Below are 19,345 nucleotides of genomic sequence, written 5' to 3' on the forward strand. Positions count from 1 at the left end.
TGACCCAGAATGAGAAAATTTGCCCCAAAATATATGCAAATTTCACCATTTAATAAATTTGAATGAAGTTATCCCTACAAACCAGAAAAAAATAAAAAATATCTGACAGGCAGCTTCAGAAATTTTGTAATTTTCCCAACAGGCGACCTAGAGGCCGATATACTAGTAGTTTCATTGTAATGTTTAAGATAATTGAGATATAACAGGTGTGGGCTGGTTTGCCAATTAAGGGAATACTAATGAACATAGGACATATTTGAATAGCAGCAGCAAATCTCGGAATATGCTGTGGATATCTTTTTTGGATGGGAAAAAAGAGTCCAACTGGTGATCATTTGCATAGATCAGTGCTGGCTGTGACTGCTGATGGCATATATCGTGCGTGTTGGTAGTGCACTTTGCCTGATTACTAACATTTAACCATAGCTCAACTGTCAAGACAAGCATTTTGTTTGACCAAAACCGGCAAAAATTGTTCCCAAAATATAAGTATGTACATTTTATCATACTTTCAGCAAATCGAGCTCAGATCACCTTATGGTCATCTTATTGATACGCTATAATGTGTGCTGCATAGGCCACACATCTCTGGCTCAATATTCATATCTGGGTCCCTTTGCATCATGATATTTTTTAAATGTCTGAGATACGGACGGGAAAACAGGTCTATGTAGGATAATGGACATAGCTGTCTACGATGATTGATAATAGTGGTAATGGTTTTGTTTTAAAGTTATTCAAATTACTGTAATTTGCATATAAAGTCTGTATCTGTCAGCCAGAACATTAGTAGCACTGTACAGCGTTAGCATATTTTTTGCTCTGCCACTCAAGTGAAAATCAGTAATACAAACATGTGATCGACTTCCTTGTGGGAAATAAGCACTGCAAAACACAAGAATAATGTATTAACTTTTATTCTTTTTATATATGTTTTGTATAAAATATAAAATCCCGTGTTTTCAAGAAAATAAAAGAAAAGCGAAAAACAAACTACTTTTATCTGGTAAAAAAATAATTTCTACAAAGATTAGTTTGTGGCTGGACAAGTATTCGGAAGTGTTATAGGTAAATACCTGAAATAATATCTTAAGAAATATTCAAATGTCATGGACAGTAAAAACATTTCCAACAATAAATACTTATGTACAATATAAAAATTACAAAAACACATGCATCATATTAAATGATAAATTCATGGATCTTATATTTGTAGTTTATGCATTCCTAATTGACAAATTTCCTGTCAACTATCTACACAGATTTAAATTACCTTTTACTTCGTTTTTTTTGAAAGGCACATGATAGGTAGAATATATATTGATGGATGGATCATTTTTGCATTATGTGTCATTTACAAAACCATGCATTTTTCAAGACTTTATTGAAAATCTGTACACTAATCAAGATTTTTCAGAGTTGAAAAACACATGAGAGAACCTACAAAACTATGCAATACTTTATGTAATTTGTTATAATAAAATGAATTACACAGCTAATGATTTCTTCCTCTTAAAAAATGACATTCATAACATGTTCATGTGTCGGGAACACAGGACCCGTTTGACTAATTAGCAGAAGACTTGATGACAGTTGTAAACACTTAAATGGTATCAAAAGAGTCAGCTAGAATAATATTACAAGGCAATGCCAAAATGCATGATATCCTGAAGTTAAACTCAAACTTTCTCTGAAAACACTGTCAGTGAATTTGCCACGGTATGGCTTTATATTGTCCACCTTCCATTTGCATATGTGTGAAGGCATTACTGAAACATCTCGGAGATGAAAAAACTCAAGCAGTTGATGAGAGTGAAGACTGTAAATATCTTGATTTTTAAACAGAAGCTTTACTTAATAATCGTAACTAGTCTCTAGAGTCTGTCTCGTGAAAGAATCATTCACTATTAGTAAGTTATTTGGAGTTATACAGGAGAATAACACATCTTCCTGACACAGGTCAGAATAACTTTGAGGTCAAGCACTCAAATCTACAGTAAAAAGCGATTCTTTCACAACCTGAAATTACTCCATCGATAACACTGGTTAGTAAATTCAATGTTATACAGCTAACATCTTGTAAAAACTTGTATCATACAATTCCATTTCGTCTTGTGAAAACTTTCCCAAGTAACTACCCGTGATAATACGAAGAGGATAATCAGAAGTGAAATATATCTCCAACTATGGTTGTACCCTGCACAGCTAAAACTTCATAGGGCACTGTGAATAGGAGATAATACTGCACAGTTCAAAGGTCATAATGTCATACTTTGCATACTGAAATGAGAAATTGTTTAAATATATTTATCTATACTGAACGTTGCCTCATTTCAGTTGGATTCTGACTCTACGAGAGAGCGGGAGAACATGCAGTAAAATACAATATGCTGACAGATATTTACATAGCTGACGAGTTTGAAATATGATCAAATTTTAAATGGGCACAAATTCATCACCTAATGATTTTTAAGCAAACAGGGTTGCTTTCTATCTAAGCTTCAAATTGTCTTACCAGCAATTCTCTTTCTCCCATGTGGTGTTTATTTCTATGGTTAGCCTATGGAGTCTGGTAGAAAGATGATTAAACTATTTTACTACCGATTTGTGAACATACAATTGTTGGAAATGTCAGAATAGCTTATATAATGGCATCTTTAGATTTATTTTTTCTTTGGTTCCTAAGGAAAAATAACTTTTAAGAATAAATGGTACATTGACATTCTCATTTGACCATATAAAATACAACAATGCATTGAGGCAATGGCAAAGAAGACGGTTGAAAATTAGCTGCCGTTTGAAAAAGTAAAAACACTGGTATGAGTATGACTACTTAAGTTAAAAAATCAAAATAGCTGGAAGCATACAAAGGTACCATATTGTTTTCTATCAACACTTTCACTCGTGGCAAAATATTTTGGTTGTGAAAGAGCTGAGAATAATTAAAGCAAGGTGCAACTCCTTTGTATAGTTGATACAATATGTACCCTGTTTAACTATGATCACCACTGGTGTTGAAAGATATTTCACAGATATCAATAGATAAAACCCTGTTGCTGCAGTGAAATCTATAGACTAGGCTGTCTGCCAACATGTCACAGCTGGAAATCCCAATTCCTGACATAAATGAATCTTCAGATTTTGAAACAGATGGGATGTTGAACATCACTTGATGAAACCGACACTGATTTTATGTGGACATTTCATCATGCTGTATTGCAGTGTTCATTTTGAAAGAAATACTGACTGAGCTGATACTGGATAACAAAATGTCAACTCAATTTTGTCAGAATCTTCATTTCTTATCATTTTAGTGACATTTCTTTGAAAATAAGACTTTAGTGGTTAAGATTTCTACATTTCTCCTCCTGTCTGAAGCTTTCGACATTTCATGTCAGATGATCTATGACCCTGACCTTTCACCTGAATTTAAAACTCTAACAATATGCATACCATTGGACATATAAAAGCAATATTATTACAAAATACAGCTAGAGATCCATAATTATGGAATTGAACAGTCCCCATATTGGATTTAACCCTTTTACCACCATGGTTTGTCCCAAACCCATCGCTAATCAATGGTGATTGTGGAACTGTTTACAGGGCATTGGGGGTGTATAGGTTAAAGAGAAAAAAATTTGAAGAATAACACATTAAAATTTGATGAGGCAAAATTCAAGCCATGAAAAATGGCTCCAACAAAATGTAAAAATTCCAGAGGATAATTAAAGCATTATGTTCACTATTCCTGAGGTGAAAAAAAATTTATACACAAATATTGCAAGTACGTGTGTACATTGTTATCTATCCCTACCCCTTTATATACAATAGACTAGTCCACTCTAACCTTTTATGTATAATAGACTAGTCCACTAGTCCACTACTGACACCTTGTTATCGGTCATAACACATCATCATTGGACTAAAGATGACAAGGTACTTGTTGAACAAAATCTTGTCCAGCACTGAAGATATACAAATATTTGATTGCTACACTACAGATACTGCAATTTTATCATCAAAACTCTATGCTTTCATAAAGCATACAATAATTTGTTATTCTACGGTCACTTTTATTTACAAACAAAAATAAAAAATATAAATAGTAAAATGTGAGACAGAAAGAATTACTACTTGAACTCAACTGAGCCACAGCCAGGCCTTCTCGGAAAAATGTTCCCAAGCATTGCTACATAGTAATATTGTTGGCTGTATAGAGGGTGGATTTGGTATTTGATTACTCTAATCCTTTCTACGGAAATGCTACTGTAATATCCCATCTACCAGCAATCTTTAGTGGTGCCATATGGATACATTTGTATTGTAGGTATTTCGCTATCACTGCCGGATCCATTACGCTGCTCATTGCTGAAGTTATAGTCATCTTCATCCGTGACTCTAGTCTTTCCTTTTCCTTTTCCCCTTGTTTTTGTTTTCCGTAGTTTACGCCTTCCTTCAGGTTCTTTGCATGTCTTCGGCCTCTGCTTCGTGAACTGTTTGACGTTGTCCTCGGAGGTTGATTCATAAAGATTTTCCTGCGATGAGAAGAGGGCGTTCAGAGTCGGAAAGCTCTCTGAATGTTTTGGCACGTCGCTGCTGGCAGACGAGTCCATCGGCTCATCACGGATCAGCTCGCTCACTGGCGGCCGTGGTAAAGACTTTGAGCGGCCCGAGCCCGCACTTTTGGTGTGTCTGAAATGTTTTGGAATGTTATCGCTGGTGTAACCAGACGTTGAACTGTCATATCGGGAGTAGAGCTGTGACATCTGTGTGGATGGATTGTCCTTTTGCTGGCAAGGTTGGTGGCTGCTACACTGTGAGGACGTACTCTCACATTCACTGTTGCAAATGGAGCAGACAGGATCCTCTTCACGATCAGCTGTCTGATTCTTTTCACAGCACGCAGGTTTGACTTCTATGATAGTGTGTCCCGTTTGTTCACTCTTCACTGATGCATCGTCATTCAGACCTTCATCAGACAAAAACAACATTCAAATGAGATATGCACTACCATTCTTTCATTACGCCTTTCTGATAATTGTTTCATAAACCTCAATTTTGACATTGGAAATCTTTCAAATTTTCGTTTGGTTTTGTACAACTTTGCCCACACTACTGTGTTTGTTTTGTATTTCTGGGTTTTTTTCTTGATTGATTTTCATAACAATCATTTTATTACACTCCTTATATTATAACCTGTCACTACCATTATAGTGTTTATGCCGTCCCGTTACTTTCAATGGTGAGATCTCTGGACTTGTGTTGCAGTGGAGTGAAGGGTTGTGGGACAAATTATTTCATTCTTGTAGTTAACATTTTCAAAGTGCCAATACTGTTTTGCCACAACTTTCTGATGATATACAATCTCCACACAGGTCAAAATAAGGAATGTGGCTTGGTAATTTCCTGTACGCGAAGAAACATAAAATGCAAGTTTTCCAATCTAGCTTGGTCATTACTTTGGTCTCAGGAAAAGGTTTCCATTGAGTCAAGATTCAATTTTTGTGGTGAGAAATGTCCTTCAAAAAACACATCTACATTCATCTGTGTCTGTTTATCAATCTTTTGAAACAAGCTCAGTGTATGAAAACTTAAACATACCTATATCATCCAATGGTTTAGGAAATTCAATTTTACCATCATTATTTCTGAGTGATGGCAGAGGGGATGGCGGTACTTCTTCAGCTACCAACTCCTGCTGGTCTGACACAGAGTCTCTACCACTGTCATGCTGTTCAATTTTGTGATTGCAATCCTGCCTCTGCAGCTGTAGTTGGCGGAAAATCTCCATTTCAAGTTCTGACCTATAAAACAGGAAAGATTACCACAACATTAATTCATCAATTCATAAAATTAATCAGTGAAATCTGATATTGATCTCCTTTTAGTTTTAGACGATTCTGACAACTTTCTGCTGATAATACTGCATAAGTTTGGATGGATGGTGATTAAATCCAAAACTAGAACATATTTATACAAAGAGTGTGGCGTTTCAAATAATAGCTTTATCTGCTAGCTCTCTAAACCACATTTGACATTGTTTGATCCATAGTTGAAAATACATATTTATTTTTTTCCTTTAGCACTCTGAGTTGCTAATACCCACTACATTGATGATAAGCAACTCTGATTCTAGCAGGATGCAGACTGTGTCTACTCAGGTTTAAACACACAACATACTAGTACGTGAGGGTAGTCATTTCATGGATACCCTACCTGAGTTGTTTTTCTCTGTCACTGGAAATAAAAGCATTGTCAAATCGATAGTAATCCACCAGCTCCCTCAGTTCTGGATTCTGTCCATACAGATCATCTTCTATTCTCTGTATTCTTTCATCACACTTGTGTTCATTGAACAGTCTCACCTTGACAAAGCAGAGAATGTCGACAGTTATGATAACGATGAAATGAGGATTAGTGGAACAGGTTTGTTGCTCACATCACTTTTCATGCCCATTTTAATAAATAGTCTAACTTTTGGGGCAAGAAGCAATCACAGTCATTCAGAAGGTTAACTGCCAACATTACTTTGGTGTTTCTCAGTGAATTCTTGTTTCCAATATGACATCCCCCAATCATAACAGTGAAAAAGACTGGGCACTGGTCTAAAATTTCATCTTGAAGGTCTTTAAAAGTTGACATTCCTGTTGTTACTGGACTGGACTTTAGCGGGATACTTATCATTGTTGTCACCTTAAAAAAGCTGTGCCATACACATCAATGGCAATGCTTCACTCCTAGTCACATTATCATTGCTTTCAATATCATCTTCATCATCATCAGCATCATCTTCAAAGCCACAAACAGTACCGTAACTACCATTAGCAATAACATTATTATCACTGCCATTTTCACCACTACAGCAAAGATTAAGTCACACTTTTGCTACATCTGTAAAAACCAAAGATGACCTACCTCTGATCCAGTGCTGGATATGCCATCATCACCAATGCCAAAGGTACCATCACTATCATCAAAGTAATTGAATGGTTTCTCAGGCAAGCCATGCTGATGGGATATGGCATTGATTCTGAATTCTAACTCATCCACCTGATACTCAAACTCTGCCAAGGTAAACTCCTGGAGTGAAAAAAACAATGTCCATTTTCACTAGATTAGTCTTTTCACGCCGAGAACATGATCATGATTTTTACTAGCAAGCTAATCAAGTTAATAATATAAGTTGTGCTGGCTATGATAAACTAAACTGCCAATTTTGCTCTCTGGCTCTACTATAAACAAGTCATCGTTGATGACACAGTCCCCACTTGTTAATGGGTGCTTTGATTACAGGTCCTCAGCGAGGATAGAGTCCTCTTCATTAGGTCTGTGATAAAAATACTTTTGAATAAATTCGCTTGATACATGTCTGAGTTGTAGTTCAGGACATGAAAAAATCGTAATAAAATGGCCATATGGTGGCCACAATGGATCGAATCACAAAACAAATCAATGTGCATATGTATGACATACGGTAGGTCAATGTCCTTGTACCAACTTTGATTAAAATTGGTTGAAATATGCCTGAGTTATGGCTTTGTACATGAAATAATCATAACAAAATGGCCGCACAGCAGCCATATTGGATCGTATCACAAAACAAATTAACATGCACATGTATGACATTGGTCAATCTCCTTGTACCAACTTTGAATAAATTTGCTTGATACATGTCTGAGTTATGGTTCTGGACATGAAAAAACGTAATAAAATGGCCACACAGCGGCCATATTGGATCGTATCACAAAACAAGTCAATGTGCATGTGTATGACATAGGTTGATGTCCTTGTACCAACTTTGAATAAAATTGGTTGAGATATGCCCGAGTTATGGCTCTGTACATGAAAAAATCGTAACAAAATGGCCGCACGGCAGCCATATTGGATCGTATCACAAAACAAATTGATGTGCATAGCTATGACATTGGTCAATGTCCTTGTACCAACTTTGAATAAAATCTGTAGAAACATGCCTGAGTTATGGCTCTGTACATGAAAAAATCGTAATAAAATGGCCGCCTGGCGGCCATATTGGATCGTATCACAAAACAAATTGATGTGCATATGTATGACATAGGTCAATGTCCTTGTACCAAGTTTGAATATAATGGGTTGAGATATGCCTGAGTTATGGCTCTGTACATGAAAAAATCGTAACAAAATGGCCGCACGGCGGCCATATTGGATCGTATCACAAAACAAATTGACGTGCATATCTATGACATTGGTCAATGTCCTTGTACCAACTTTGAATAAAATCAGTTGAAACATGCCTGAATTATGGCTCTGTACATGAAAAAATCATAACAAAATGGCCGCCTGGCAGCCATATTGGATCGTATCACAAAACAAATCGACGTGCATCTGTATGACATATGAAGTAATACTTGTACCAAGTTTGGATGAAATCGTTTCGGGCATCTCTTAGATATCTGCGTGAACGGACGGACGCACGCACGGACGCACGCACGGACGCACGCACGGACGCACGCACGCACGGACACGACCAAACCTATAAGTCCCCCCGGACGGTGTCCGTGGGGACTAATTAACTGCTTGCATAGGCAGTAATTAACACAGCAATTTAAATGTCTAATACACATGATCACAGAGCTAAAAATTGTCCAGACATTGAAAAGCAAGATTAATCTAATTGCTGTCTCATCTGAAAGCATGAGAAAACAGAACAAGTGATATAGATGAGTCCAAACAATTTTTCATGTATTTCCAATGTGTCATTCGCCATTCAGTGGATTACTCAGTGTCTAATATACATATATCAATGACAACCATGCACAGTTCAGGTATTACACATCTGCTGATACAAATCACCTATCTAAACAAATACCTCATCTGGTATCAATACTGCCTGAGTACTCACCGATGGTACCATGCCATCGCTGTCTGAATCATCACTATCATGCGACCTCTGTAACCCGGTACACCACAGAAATTTCTGCCAGGTGAAGCAAAGAACTTCACGGAAGCTGACTAAAGTGTTGTCATGTTTTCTGGATTCTTTGTAGTTTCGAGTCAAGAGTGACTTTGCCTGAAAAGTAGAAAAGGAAGCCATAAGTAAACTCTGAAACATAAAATAAGATTGATCTCCCATGATCGGTTCATTAAAGTGTTTTTAATGTTCACAGATTGTAAATTACTTGCTAGTATTCCTGCTTACCTAAAAAGCTGATTTGGAAATATTTTCACAACACATGAAGCTTGTTATGAATCAGTAGCAAGACAACAGCAAGTCTGAATATGCCAGGCATAACAAATGTAATAAAATATAGTTAAAAGTAAGAATTTTGCATTTTTTGTGTTTGGATACACAGGTGTACAGTAAAAATGGTCAAGTTTGCTGAAAAGTATTTCATGCTCTTTGCTTGCTAAGCCATGCTGTGGTGCAATTCAAGGGGTCTATATCCTGTGTTTGAACCCTCTTGCATGAAATGTGCGTAAAAGCAGTTCCGTGTGAAACCTGTCCTTATGAACACCTCTCTAATCAGGACACCTCTTTATTAAGGACAGATTTATCAAACCAAAAGTTACACTTTGAATGGAAATTTACCTGTCTATTAAGGACACCTCTATATGAAGGACACTTTTTCCATTCCTGAAGGTGTCCTTATAATAGACAGGTTTCACTGTAGTTACATAAAGCTGAGTACTTACCATGCCAAGGAACAGTATAAGTATTATGATGAAGTAAGAAATGTAGAAGACTGGTACGCCAATTGGATAGATCTCTTTCAGTTCACTGTAATCATAGGCACCTCTGATGGTTGCTGTCATAGTCTGGACGGCAAAGCCAATATCACTGAATGCAAGAGACTGTGAGCCAAATGCAAGCATACCCATTACACTGTAGATAGTCATGATGACTGTGTACCAAAGCTGTAAGAAAGGGACAGTCACGTCATGTTGATTAATCATTGTCATTTTAGAATCAATGATATTTGTCTTGTAAACCAAAGGATGTGCTCACTCTTTCCGAAACACTTGACATCATTTCATTTCATAACATGGTGTTCATTTCATTGTCACTCTTTCACAACATTTTACTCAGGGCTAAATACGTAAATGCCCATTTACAGTAGATGCTAAAGATGATGTGTGTATGTGTGTGTGGCTGTAAGAATCTGTACTGATTGCACCACCCTTCATTTGTGTAATAAAGGGTGTGCTCACCTTTTTCAAAACATTTGATGTCGCTTCCTGATTTTATGACAGAAGCCTGTGTATGTCATTTTTTAAACACTTGGCTGTCTATTGTGGGCGCCTTTCATATTGATGTTTTCTGATATCCTGACAATTTACAATTTGGTAACTGCCAAGAGTAACCTTGTATAGCTCTGAAGTTGTGCAAAAGAGATATTTAACTCTTCTCTCTAACCACATAAACCAACACGCACCTTTTGAAAACAAGAAACAAATTTGGGCAACTGCACATGAGAAGGGTACTTACAGTGAAGATGAGTAACTGTTTAGTGGCGCAACTGATGATGTTGCCAAACTTTGCCACCACTCGGAGAAAACGTAGCGCATGGAATACTTTGAGTGTCACTAGGAATACGATTGCACCACCAACATCCCGTAAGACCTGGAAACACGACATGGAGAGACATTAAGATATCAGTTCGTTTTTCTACAATATGTCAACAGAGAGGTACAACTTGACTGTATTGTCATGAAAAACAACCTGTACTTTAAGGGGATTACATTTCTTATTTTTATAATGTCTTTCAAAAATAAAAAGGTGTAAGAGAGATCACAGCTTCAGCATTATCATCAATTCAATGTTATTGCTCAAGGCTCCTGAAGTATGTACTGCTAACACATTTGAAAACATATGGACCTGAAAAGGAAAATATACATTTTTCAGAAAAAGAATAACACCTCACAATATGTCTTTATATTTGTTAAGAGGCACCTACCTGATCCCAGAATGCCAAGAATGACATGTCGACAAACTGCTCATGATATGTGGCTTGTAGCCTTTCACTGATTTGATTGACATAGACACACCGGTATACATAGCAGGCAAAGAATAACAGTGAAAACAAGCTGAACAAAATCTGAAGGAGTGGAAAAAGAGAACAACATTGTAAACACTCTATTGAAAATATGAATCATTTGAAAAGATTCTTTTTTTCATTAAAAAATCTACCATAAATAAATTGAACAATTCTCATGATTGTTAAATTGTTTGGCAGTCACAAATATATTTCAAGACATATCATTATTCTGCATTCTTTACTTTTCAGGACCTAATGTTGCTGAATGAGATATTCTGCAAACAGTCTGTACACTACGAGAGATTTTCCGCTGAAAATAGCATTTATCTTTTATAAGCTTGAGTGACTAGCCACATTATATCACTGACCAGTAATGGAACAATGTCACTTATTTCTGCCAGCTGGTGTTAGAAAACTACAAATGCCAAAGGTACCATTAACATTTCCCCTTTGTCAAAACATAATATACTGTTCTCCTAAAATAACATTTTGTTCACAACCCAATGTCTCACTGTGAGGAAGATCTTCAAAAATGTAGTAAATACGGTAGGTGTCAAATTTACACTGCTGTCTATTTTTTCGTTTATATAAAACCTCTCCCACTCTCAATTTTCTTTAAAGTGGCATTTAAGTAATACCAGACTAAAAATGTCATACCTCAACGTATGTCCATATTTGAAGGAAGTATTCCCTTTTCTCTTTGATGGCTTTATAGATCTCACATTTAATGGAGTACACCACTATGGCAAGGAACATTAGCTGTAAAGCAATAAATGTAAACAATTTGAATTTGAAAAAAATGATCATCACAGGAAACATGGTTCTCAGCAACAACAATGTACAGTGGAATGAGAGAAAAGTTGTTTGCAAAAAAGAAGAGTGACAACAGAGCAATGCTTGATAGAGAATGATTTGAATATATACTCCTTCAATATTTCAAACAATGAAGGATTATCACATTTGTGACATACACTATCAGTAGATCCCCATTTTCTATTTTTACACCTCATAGTTACATGCATATCCTTGTGACAACTTTAAAGACAGAAATCACTGTGGTAAGGGGCTGAAAATAACATAAAGTTTGTGAAGATTGGATGTCTGCATAGTTAAGAATTTTGTCCTGTAACTGTCGTTTACTGCTCCATTAGCATCTTGTTTGTTGGCAGGAAAAACACAATCACGTAGGAATAAGCCAAATCTAGACCTACCTCCCAGACCATGATAAAGTAATCATAGAAGGTTTCGTATCTGTACAGCATGACTGACGCTATGATGGGGAATGGGTAGACACCACCTGTACCAGGCATTTCAAGCAGCAATGTTATCGACCTGAAATAACAACATATAATCAGATGTCTATTTGTAGTCACCAATACAGAAGAGCACCTTTACAATAAGTCCGTACACCACAGTATGCCTTCCATTGACTGTGTTGACTATGTTGGCACACTCAAGACTCAGGAAGAAAGAGGCTGATTTTGAAATTATTTTATTCCTCATTTACATCCATATTTCTGCCCATCTTTGATTAACAAAAATGCTGCACACAAGATATTTGTATAATTCCCATCACATCTTCTCATCACTCCTACTTGTTACCCTTCCAAAGTCTGTGCCACTGTAACCTGTATCAACATGAAAATGTATGCTTGGCCAATCTATGTGTACTGCATGTGTGGTTGACTGAGAGCAGTTTTGTAAATGTCCAAATGTGTACACTACTTACGTGAATAGATTGGTTGGAGGGTTGTACAGTGTGAACTCTACGATTACAACTCTAGTGTTTACGTCTATCCAGTTCTTTTCCTTCAGCAACTGCAATTGTTCAGATGCTGCCAGCCTGTTGTAAAGAAAAATAACAAAGACTGAAATAAGGATTTGACTGAGTAACATGCAAAGTAGAATAAAGCCACAAGACAACATATATCAGATTCTTTATTTTATACTCAAAGTGATCTGCTCCAAAATTCCACAAGAATTCAAACTTAAAGTTGCAAAATACCTGATGCAATTTATGCGTCACTTTTGTGTTGTATTATTTTTGAAAACCTTACAAACTGAAACGTAGCATATTTCATTCACCGGGAAGCCATTTTGCAATGTATCATAGATGAAAGAGAAAGCATGAAATTTACCCATGATTTTCATGTACAAAATTTGGAAACCGTCATTCAATATCTATGTTGTCGTGTATCACAGCTGAACTTCCAATTATCAAATCATCACGTTCACACTGAGTGATACATTTGACCAGACTAACCTGGATCCATTCAGAATGACAACATATCCTTCTCCACCATAGTACCCAAATCGTCCCCATTTACAATAGCGAACAATATCACTGCTCTCCTGGTAAAGCCATGTCTCGTTGGGTCCATATGCACTTCTGTAATTCTCAGGCGATTGATAGTCAGATCGACAATCATCGACCAATCCTGACATCTGGTTTGGAACTTTGCACGAGCCTGATGGCATTCGCAGTTGCCGTAACGACGCCTGGTTGCCGAGTAATATGAGGCTGCCATCCATGATGGCACCTCGATCCTCATCCACTACCCTGTCATTGTACCAGGTGTCCCAGTAGAGGCCATCAAGTAGGTCATTCTCACACCAGGTCCAGAAATCAGAGATGGATTTGATGCCAGTGAATGGGTGTGGCGTCCTGATAAAGGTGTTCTTCACAGACTCATTGAGCATGACGTGCTGGTTGTGGAACTTACCATAGCATATCCACATGACACATATGAATAGCACACAGTAGTAAACCCAACCTCTGCAATCAATGACAAAAAAGGTGGTTATATGTGTTGGTTTGAAATTTAGTAACACAGCATTGCACATCTGAAGCACATTCACTGTCCCATTTGGAGATTGACTTTTTGTTGATGCAGAATAATAATGTCACCGATATGTATGTATAGATTGCGGCACAATTATTTTAAAATGACTGCCTTTCAAAAATGTATGACACCTGTCAAAATGACATTTTTTCCTGTGAACTTACTTGAGTATTGAATATAGTCTCTTTTCTTTGAGCATTCTCTCTTTGGCTTTCCTGAGTTCTTTTTCCTGAGGTGGTCTGGCAAAGCGTAGATATCTGGATCTCTGTCTGGCTGCAATGCCCTACAAAAGGAATCAAAAACAATTTTGTTAAAGCAACTTAACAGTTGGATTCTCATTAAAGCTCTCCAGGGAGTGACTTGTCATTTCGGATCAACCAGGTTTCATTTATCTTGCTGTGAACCAATCTGGATTATTTTTTTCTGAAATTCAATGATTTCAGGCAATCAGAGTTTTTGACTCGCAAAGTCTTAAAATCCATTTCTGGTCTACATATTGGAAAGACTTATTTGAAAAGTTTTGAAAGAAGTTTGCACTATCTTGCTTTTTGAAAATTGAAAATTTTATTTTATCAAATTCATATTATCTTTTGACTTTTTGACTCTAGAAAAGTTGCAAAATTCATTTGCTGTGAGGACTTAATGTGAAAACTGTTTGAGAGAAAGTCTTCACTATCTTGTTTTCTTGAAAACTGATCATTTCATTTTTCTTGAAAACTGATGTTTTCATTTTTCCATTTTTCCCAAAGAGTTACCATAGGGAATGGCCACCATTTTGAATTTTTGATACCAGTAAATTTCACAAAATTTGCCCCTCTAGTGCAGGAAGTTCTGAGATGTCTTTCATTCCTAAACATGAAACCCAAAGTAAAACTGTTCAAAATTTTCTTGAGCAATGTGTCAGCAACAGTTGAATACTCATTTTCAATGTGCTTATCAATACAATAGGGTGATAACAAAATTATACTTTGTATCCCTGGAAATTTTCCATGTAACTTGACATTTCAAATCACTTTATGTCTTTGACAATAAACAGCATACAACACTCAGCAATTCAACAGCATGACCCCTGACCTTAGCTAGATCATCAGCATCACCATAGCAATCAAGTCTAGATTTGGGAAGTTCTCCAGGATCTTGTAACTCAGTGTTGTCGTCGGTGTGGTCAAGTACACGGATGTCATCATAGTACTGACATGCCCTCAGCAATGACATGACCAGTATCTGTCAGAGGAGGAGACGTGTGAGGTGTGTGAGGAAGCAGAACCATAGAAAATGCATCATATCATGAAGTTCTCTGAGTTTGGATCATTAAAGACTAAAAATATACTTTGTTAAACCATTATTGTGGTACGTTCAGATAAGGTTTTTATATTTTTGTATCAAATTTGCTGAAATTGTCAAGTATCTGCATTGTCAGCTTCTGATTTTTTTGTGACACTGCTATTATGAATTTTGTTTCATCTGTTCATGGTGATTTGTTTATGTATCAATATATACGTAAGTGCATGCTCATGACAAAATATCACATACAAATTAACAAATAAACAAACAAATACAACATAACAAATACATCAACAAACAAATCACTATTTCAGATTGAAAGATGAAGGGTGATGGTAGTGGCAGTCATACCATTTGCTTCAACAGTGATACCGGTAGATTTATTGGAAATATCTGGTCATAACAGCATTACATGGTGATATCTGTGAAATCACTTACCACAATAGGCTGTGTGACAAACACACACTGTAGAATTGAGAAGTATAATGACTGTATCCACATAACTGACTTTGACTTCTCAAAGCTGGTAAAATAAAGAACATTCTTATTACCTTCCAATTACCATTGTAACAATTGTATTTATATCATTAGGTGTACTTTCTGGTGTTTTCTTTAGTTTGACATTGGTTTTGGATGACTTGTAATAAAGGAAATAACATTCAACTACATCTTTAGTTGATATCAACTAGGGATTAACTAGTGATTCTAACAAAGGACAGGCTAAATTCTTTCACAATTCAAAATCTCCTCATGATCCTAGATAAATGAAGAAATGTATATATGCTAAAACTTTGTATTCAGTTTCACACTTTTAACAAACCAACTTTTCATATGTCACTGTATGTTTTGTAACTTTCAGCAAGATTTCAATCAGATATTTGTCAGTCTATTCCTCACTCTATTCCAAAACTGGTTATTATGTCTCTAACTGCAGTCTACCAAGACATTTATACATAATAAAGATTTGTTGGACACCGATGCATCTATCAAAACAAGATTAAATTTAGGGAGGACAGAGAATTGATATGAAGTTTATGATCTATGTCAGGAGTTTTTCACAATACTCTATATGTTGTGACAAACTTACCTAAGACCAAAAAATACTGTGAAGAAAGCTGACCAGATGGTAACTTGGATGATGAGGAACCATGCAATGTATCTACACCAGTATGGGATGTAGTACTTCTGGAATTTCTTGTGAATTGGCAGTTGAGCTTTCTCCCTGTAAATGGTGGATGTCATGCTGTTTGTTTCTGTTGTAGCCATTTCATTGTCAGACAGCAGTCTGGTAGGGAAAACAACAATTTACTTTTAATCATGATAATTATAAAATCTAAATCAGTGATATAAATTATAAGTTGTGGTAATGGTTTTGATGGTGATAGTTTTAAAGTGTAAAGGGCAGTTTGTATGAGAGCTGTGGACTACACTCAGGTTGACAGTAAGCTATAGAATATAAGAGACAAGACTGGGGACCACTGGGTCAATACTGAACAATTTTACAAATCAACATAATCCTAGGGGGTCAAGTAGGTTACATGTAACCCTTTGAGTGCCCTAATTTTTCCTACCAAAATTTTAGTGTAACATTTAACGAAGTTTTTTGAATTTTTCTTTAATTTTTTTGATAACTTTGTACAAAATTGAAATCCCATTTCATTGGCTACAGTTGTTAATAAAAATTTTCACAAAACCTGAAAAAACTGACTGGGGTATATTCTATAAAGGTGACAAAAACTGATTTTGGCACTCAAAGGGTTTTAACAAAGCCATGGAAGGGCCTCCTAAGAACATCAGATTGTTTTGATAAAGAAAGTGAGACCCAATGTTCTTCAGGTGCACAAAAATATCTTTGTCTGCTATGTGTATGAATGTACACCATGAAGTGTCCATGAATGTGACAGAAATTTCCTGCACATACATATATGTTTTATAAAACATATACACAGATATACATAGAAACACACAAATCATGCTGATGGTGTTCTCAACATATAGTACTTTCACTCCAGAGGCAAACAAGCCATATTTGGCTGCATACCTATTTCTGTCCTCACTGCTGAGATCACCAAAGCCACTGGAACAGCTGGCTGAGTCATACTGAGGAGGCAGCTGTTGTTGAGGTCGAGGCTGTTGGTGTTGTACAACCTCTACTGGTTCTCTGCGTTCCGATGACTGGTCTGATGAATCTCTATCCAGAACAACACCAGGGTCTGATCGTAAACTTTCCTTGCTACCACTTAGCAGATCCTTAAACAAGAGAGAAATAGGTAGTAATCATGCCATATTTTGGTCCTTTCTTTGACCCAATATGTTCTGACAACAAAACAAAATTACCTATGGAAATCCATTGAGGGAATACCTTTTTGACACAATTTGCTATGCATGATTATACACAGTTCAGGAGGTATGAAACACTGAAATTCTAATATCTATGCAATAGATCTGATATCTTTTCTGCCACCGAAGATATTTCGATTAAAGTATATTTGTAACTTTTTTGTATTTTATCTTTTTTTACCTTTCCAAAACAAATATACTGACAGCCACTGAAGTGTATATGAAAACTAAAAACCTGACCAATTTCTACTAGTGCAAGAAGAACTGAAAGGATTATGTTGAACTTGTTTATTTTTCATGAAAGCATGATTTTTCTATTCAAAATTGTCTGAACAACATCCAGTTGGACCACAACATTGTCTGCAAGGTCATATGTAACAAAATGTCTCTTTTTTGTGTCAGATGATAATGCAAGCAATATCTGTATTTGTATGTAAAAATGTTGAACCTACAATGCATACATCGTGAAATTCAAAACATTATTATCAATCTAAAAATAAGATGCTCATTTATACATGGCAATTTAACACAAACGTTTGATACCTGGAATCTGTGTCTGTATCTCCATTTATCCTGAGCCCAGGATTGCAGGCTTTGCCACGTCCAAGCTGTTTGTTCAACAAGAGATGGATAATAAGACTCAGCCTGACTGCCTGTCAGTAGGGTTTCCACAGTTTCTGTTGAAACAGAAGGAAAGGGAAATAAACTATTATAAGAAATACAACAACATTAAAGGTACACGGTCACTGTAAATTTGCATATTCCATATATAATAAAGGGGCAGGGCTTAGCGTACTACCCGGTAACACCAGTAGCTGTCGGTCCTCCATATTTGATATATCAAAGTTCATGCAGACAACACTGCTAAGTATGCCATGGCTAATCGTGCGGGGGAGCCCCTTTTAAAAAGCGGCCACCCGCGTATAATCTGCGATTGGCTATCAGAAAACGGGTGACTGAACCCCTTTAAGTTGAACTTGAAGATGGTTCTTTTTTGTACACAGTTTGGAAGTGGATGTTGATTCCCCCCACCCTCAAATTAATTTCCATATTGTGTAAGTTCTGTTTAATCAGGAGGAAATGGTGACGATTACTATCACAGTCAATGACCGAATGCACTACCTTATCTATTACTTAGGCAGTGGAAAGTGTAACATTGAGGATCTTTGTCTTATCAAAAGGATATATTTTCATTGATCTTCTATGCTTTTCTTTAGTGGACTCGAGATACCTTATCTCATACTCATGGAGCGACAGTTGTTCAGACAGACAGACAGCACACAAGGTCCATCAAACAAAACTTACCATTGGACGATATCTGACTGGTTCTTTTCTTGGTTGAATACAGCTTCTCTGATTGGCTATCAACTTTTCTGGGCTAATTATAAAGATGCAGAAAAACACATTAGCATCAAATAAACATACATTAGAGCTCTGGCTGAGCACCATCACTGATCACATACTGCAAACGTAAAATGATTGAAGACTGATTTGGGGGTTCCACATTCTATATACAGAAAATACAATGAACATGTCTCTAAGAATGAATTTTATTATGTATGGAGAGAAAATACTGCTCTTCCAAACCAATATGTCATTTATCTAACACAGCGCCCTTGAAACAAAATTTGTGCTGAACAATGGAATCAACTGTACTCTACTCCAATACTTGAAATCAATGGTCTTCTTGTGAGTAAAACACAAACACATGCAAAAAAGGAAGTCACATACCCTACTTCTCCTGAAGAGCATGACAATGGGTCCATTGATGGGAAGTGCCATCAAGGCTGTGAGAATGCCTACACAGACAGACTCTATGGATACATCAATGAGGCCAAGATGGGTTGACCATTCCTGAAT

The 19,345-nt window shown here is 36.5% G+C and overlaps 1 protein-coding gene across 1 annotated transcript in view; it reads right to left on the reverse strand.

The window, feature by feature from the left end:
- Window positions 1–901: 901 nt before the first annotated feature.
- Window positions 902–19,345, reverse strand: part of LOC139141334 (polycystin-1-like protein 1) — a 99,245-nt gene continuing 80,801 nt past the window's right edge. Inside the window, exons 42-61 of the mRNA XM_070710965.1 lie at window positions 19,217–19,339; window positions 18,791–18,863; window positions 18,029–18,162; window positions 17,187–17,395; window positions 16,233–16,430; window positions 15,584–15,668; window positions 14,936–15,085; window positions 14,026–14,144; window positions 13,282–13,794; window positions 12,748–12,861; window positions 12,230–12,350; window positions 11,676–11,777; window positions 10,938–11,078; window positions 10,469–10,603; window positions 9,676–9,897; window positions 8,885–9,052; window positions 6,919–7,083; window positions 6,220–6,368; window positions 5,605–5,807; window positions 902–4,972 (exon numbers count right to left, since the gene is read on the reverse strand). Coding sequence (XP_070567066.1) covers window positions 4,284–4,972; window positions 5,605–5,807; window positions 6,220–6,368; window positions 6,919–7,083; window positions 8,885–9,052; window positions 9,676–9,897; window positions 10,469–10,603; window positions 10,938–11,078; window positions 11,676–11,777; window positions 12,230–12,350; window positions 12,748–12,861; window positions 13,282–13,794; window positions 14,026–14,144; window positions 14,936–15,085; window positions 15,584–15,668; window positions 16,233–16,430; window positions 17,187–17,395; window positions 18,029–18,162; window positions 18,791–18,863; window positions 19,217–19,339 — 3,813 coding nt within the window. The 3' untranslated portion in view covers window positions 902–4,283. The remainder of the gene's footprint in view (window positions 4,973–5,604; window positions 5,808–6,219; window positions 6,369–6,918; window positions 7,084–8,884; window positions 9,053–9,675; window positions 9,898–10,468; window positions 10,604–10,937; window positions 11,079–11,675; window positions 11,778–12,229; window positions 12,351–12,747; window positions 12,862–13,281; window positions 13,795–14,025; window positions 14,145–14,935; window positions 15,086–15,583; window positions 15,669–16,232; window positions 16,431–17,186; window positions 17,396–18,028; window positions 18,163–18,790; window positions 18,864–19,216; window positions 19,340–19,345) is intronic.

This window comes from Ptychodera flava, chromosome 9, assembly GCF_041260155.1.
Source record: "Ptychodera flava strain L36383 chromosome 9, AS_Pfla_20210202, whole genome shotgun sequence".
In the NCBI taxonomy this organism is placed as follows: domain Eukaryota; kingdom Metazoa; phylum Hemichordata; class Enteropneusta; family Ptychoderidae; genus Ptychodera; species Ptychodera flava.